The sequence below is a fragment of the Sinocyclocheilus grahami genome, unplaced genomic scaffold (genome assembly GCF_001515645.1).
Source record: "Sinocyclocheilus grahami isolate Dianchi unplaced genomic scaffold, SAMN03320097.WGS_v1.1 scaffold759.1, whole genome shotgun sequence".
NCBI classification, from domain to species: Eukaryota; Metazoa; Chordata; class Actinopteri; order Cypriniformes; family Cyprinidae; genus Sinocyclocheilus; species Sinocyclocheilus grahami.
Window position 1 is genome coordinate 676,227 of NW_015505938.1, and position 4,033 is coordinate 680,259.

At 33.4% G+C, this 4,033-nt stretch overlaps 1 protein-coding gene across 1 annotated transcript in view; it reads left to right on the forward strand.

The window, feature by feature from the left end:
* The window catches only part of LOC107561139 (deformed epidermal autoregulatory factor 1 homolog), a 21,047-nt gene that overhangs the window by 1,577 nt on the left and 15,437 nt on the right, over positions 1 to 4,033 (forward strand). Inside the window, exons 2-5 of the mRNA XM_016245505.1 lie at positions 369 to 483; positions 1,890 to 2,019; positions 3,166 to 3,287; positions 3,366 to 3,489. Of these exons, the coding sequence (XP_016100991.1) occupies positions 369 to 483; positions 1,890 to 2,019; positions 3,166 to 3,287; positions 3,366 to 3,489 (491 nt within the window). The remainder of the gene's footprint in view (positions 1 to 368; positions 484 to 1,889; positions 2,020 to 3,165; positions 3,288 to 3,365; positions 3,490 to 4,033) is intronic.

The following is a 4,033-nucleotide window of genomic DNA, read 5'->3' on the forward strand; positions in this document are numbered from 1 at the left end:
GAGCAGCAAATCAGCATATTAAAATGATTTCTGAAGATCATGTGAAAATACAGCTTTGCATCACAAGAATAAATTACATTTTACAATATATTCAGATAGAAAACAGTTATTTTAATTTGTAATAATATTTTATATCATTACTGTTTTTACTGTATTTTTGTATTTAATAAATACATCCAAAAAGACTTCTTTCAAAAAAAAAAAAAAAATTATTATTAATTATTAATTAGGGCCCGAGCACTGTTGGTGTGAGGACCCTATTGGAATTGCTCTGTTTCTTATTTTTATGATTAAATCTTAATTATTCAAGTACAGTACGTCGTGCACAAACACCAAGAACATTGTCGTCTACCCAAAGGCATATAAAGTTTGTGTTTTTTTGCAGAGGTGACAGCCGTCACGGTTGGGGATGTCCAGAGTTCAGATGAATCTGTGTTCACATCTACAGTCGCCACAGCAGCGTCCATCCCTGAACACGTGCTCGTAAGATAAAACACTCGAAACCTTATGCATGATTTAAAGTTAAAAAGGCTTGAAGTTGACAGTATAATTATGCTTGTCTTTATGCAGGATACATTATTTTGCAAAATACTAAGATGGAAGGAACCCTAGAATTTATTTGTAAATAAAATCACGAAATAGTGGCAGTAGCATGTTACAGTCAGATGACAATACCATGGTACTTCGATAGAAACCAAAACTGTGGTACTGTATGATTACTATATTTTCCTATACCATGATAAAACCATCTTGCATGTCCAAAAATGTTTTATTTGGATAACTTCTGTTATAATTAATGTCAAAAAAATGTAAAATGAAGAAGTATTCAATAATGTTCATTTTAAATAATGTTAAATAACTTTGCAAAATGATGCATTTTATATTTTTGTAGTTCTCTTCTGGCTGAATTATTTATTTATTTAATTATTTGCTTGCTTTTTACCATTAGAAGGTTTTTTAATTGAACCTAAATAAACATAAACCAAAACCATTGCACTGTATGGTAACTATATTCATATATAATGATAAAACCATCTTACATGTTATTAGTGCTGTCAAACGATTAATCGCATCCAAAATAAAAAAAGCTTTTGTTTACATAATATATGTGTATGTACTGTGTATATTTATTATGTATATATAAATACACACACATGCATGTATATATATTTAAGAAAAATATGTTTAGTTTATATATTAAATATATTTATACATGATATAAATTATATTAATATAAATATATACATGTAAATATTTTCAAAATATATACTGTATGTGTGTGCTTTTATATATACATAATAAATATACACAGTACATACACATATATTATGCAAACAAAAACTATATTTTAGTTAACATTTTAGTATCATTTATTTTAGTTATCATTTAGATTATTTTAGTATCATTTAGATACTACTATAGTTTTTATCAGTATTTTGAATGAGCTTTTTTTCAATAAGTTCATTAAGTTTAGTTAAAGTTTTAGTATTTTTGTGTCATTTTTATTAGTTTTAGTTTTTTTAATATAATTGTATTATATATATATATATAATTGTATTAATATAATTATTTATACAATATATACTTTATTATAGTTGTTATTGATTTCTGTAGTCATTTTAGTACGTCAAGTTAAACTAAATGAAAATGAGAAAGGTTTTCTCTTCAACTAGCTGAAGTAAAATAAAATGTTATTATATTTTATTTAATTTCAGGTAGGGTTTATTTTATTTAAGTTAACAAAAATAGTTTTATAGTTTTAGATTTAGTCCAAAATAATCACGGTAATACCATTTATTTTTAGTTAATGTGAAATAAATGTTAGAACAGATATGTTTTGGATCAAAATAAAAACATCAGATTTAATATGTCTTAACTGATTCATGTAGACGGGCAGAACTACGCTTCAGATCGGAGACGGTCTGAGTACCCAGAAGGCCACGCTGATCGTGGTGCACACGGATGGGAGCATCGTGGACGCCACAGGGCTGAAAGGCACCGCAACACCTATGACACCTGGTAAACTGGACTGTTAGGAGCTGTAAAACTAGACGTAAAGTGGTCCTATTATGCTTTTTCACTTTTTCGACTTTAGTTAGTCTGTAATGTTTATGCTTTTTCACTTTTTCAACTTTAGTTAGTCTGTAATGTTGCTGTTTGAGCAAAAAAAAGTTACAAAGCTCAAAGTCCATTTCAAAAGGAGATATTTTATTTAACAGAAATCACGAAAGTCTCATTTGGACTACAACGCATATTTTCCGGAATTTGTGATGTCACAAAGATCTACGGATGGGACGAGACCTGGTTGAGCTGCACTAGAGAAGGCAACGAGTGTTATCACTATGTCGGAGACACGCTAGCTTTCCCAAGGCAGACGAACTTAGTGTGTTTACAATCATAAGAGTGGGTTTAAATCGCGCTCAAATTGATTTGATTTTGATGCAATATCTATACTGAAGCTAGCATGTGGCTATGGTAAGGGGCGTGACATTTCCCGACCAGGCGCCGACACACAGACCCAAACACACACACACACACAAACCACAAACACACACACACACCACAAACACACACCACAAACACACACACACACACACACAAACCACAAACACACAAACACACATTCACACACAGACCCAAACACACATTCACACACAGACCCAAACACACACAAACCACAAACACACACACACAAACAAACACAGACTCACACACACACACACACACACACACACAAACCACAAACACACATTCACACACAGACCCAAACACACACACACACACACAAACCACAAACACACACACACAACTCTGTATAGCTATCTTTGCGAGGACATTCATTGACACAATGCAATCTCTAGCTCCTTACCCTAACCCTACCCATCAGAACTAAGTGCCTCAACCAAACCCTTACCTTAAACCTACCCTTTACCCAATTATAACCTGACCCCTAACACCAAGTCCTGACCCTCAAACAGGCCCTCACAAAGATAGCTGTACAAGTGCTAACAAACACACACACACACACACATAATCATAACAGAATATGCACACACACATACAGCTCAAATAATAGTCATATAGATTTAATAAATATAATATTAATATTATGCAATTATGCAAATAAATATACAGCATAAGTATGTTGCATGTGAATCTGTTTTAAATGGAAAAAAATCTTGCTAATTTCATTTAGCTTACATACTGTAGCAAAACTCCTCTTTCTTTGCCTGTTTCTTCTCCAGTGTACGAAGGACGGGCCTTTCGAAGGAGAGGACATCTCTATGGTAATTTGTAATGGCTGAAGTCTCAGTTGTGATGTCATATCGCTCTAGAGACTAATTGTGGATTCTGGTGCCCTACAGACGGGCCCCGTCAGACTGTTCGTCCCTTATAAAAGAAGGAAGAAGGACAGCGAGCGGGCAGCTTCTCCTGAGAAGAAGGAAGTTCATTCTCCGAAGAATATCACCCTGGCTCCTGGAGCAACGTGTAAGAGCCTTACTGTTCCCCTGTGCCTCCGCACATTTATTCCCAATATTTACATCCATCAAACATTGTCAGTTGAGACAGATTACCACCTGCACCTGGTATTAACATCCATCTAAACCGCATCTCCTGTCACCAGATTCTGATGTTGTTGAGATAAAAATCATTTTGCTGCTAAATGAAAATAAAATGACTTAATTTATTAATTAACTCGGCATGAGTTCAGAGTATTTTTCGTGTAGGCCAGCAACTAACAACATCACAAGCTGGTGTTGATGGAATATATATATATATATATATACATACATACATACATACATAAATATATATTTATATTATATATAAATTAGGGATGCACGATATATCGGCCACTTTATCGGTATCGGCCGATAAATGCTCATTTTTTCTGTTATCGGTATCGGCCTGATAAGAAAATTTGGCCGATATCTTAAAGCCGATAAATAATGCATTATTTCCTTCAGAGACACTTCAGATGCACGCTGTTCGTTTGCAGCCTTTTGTGCAATTGTACATTGTAATATTGTGT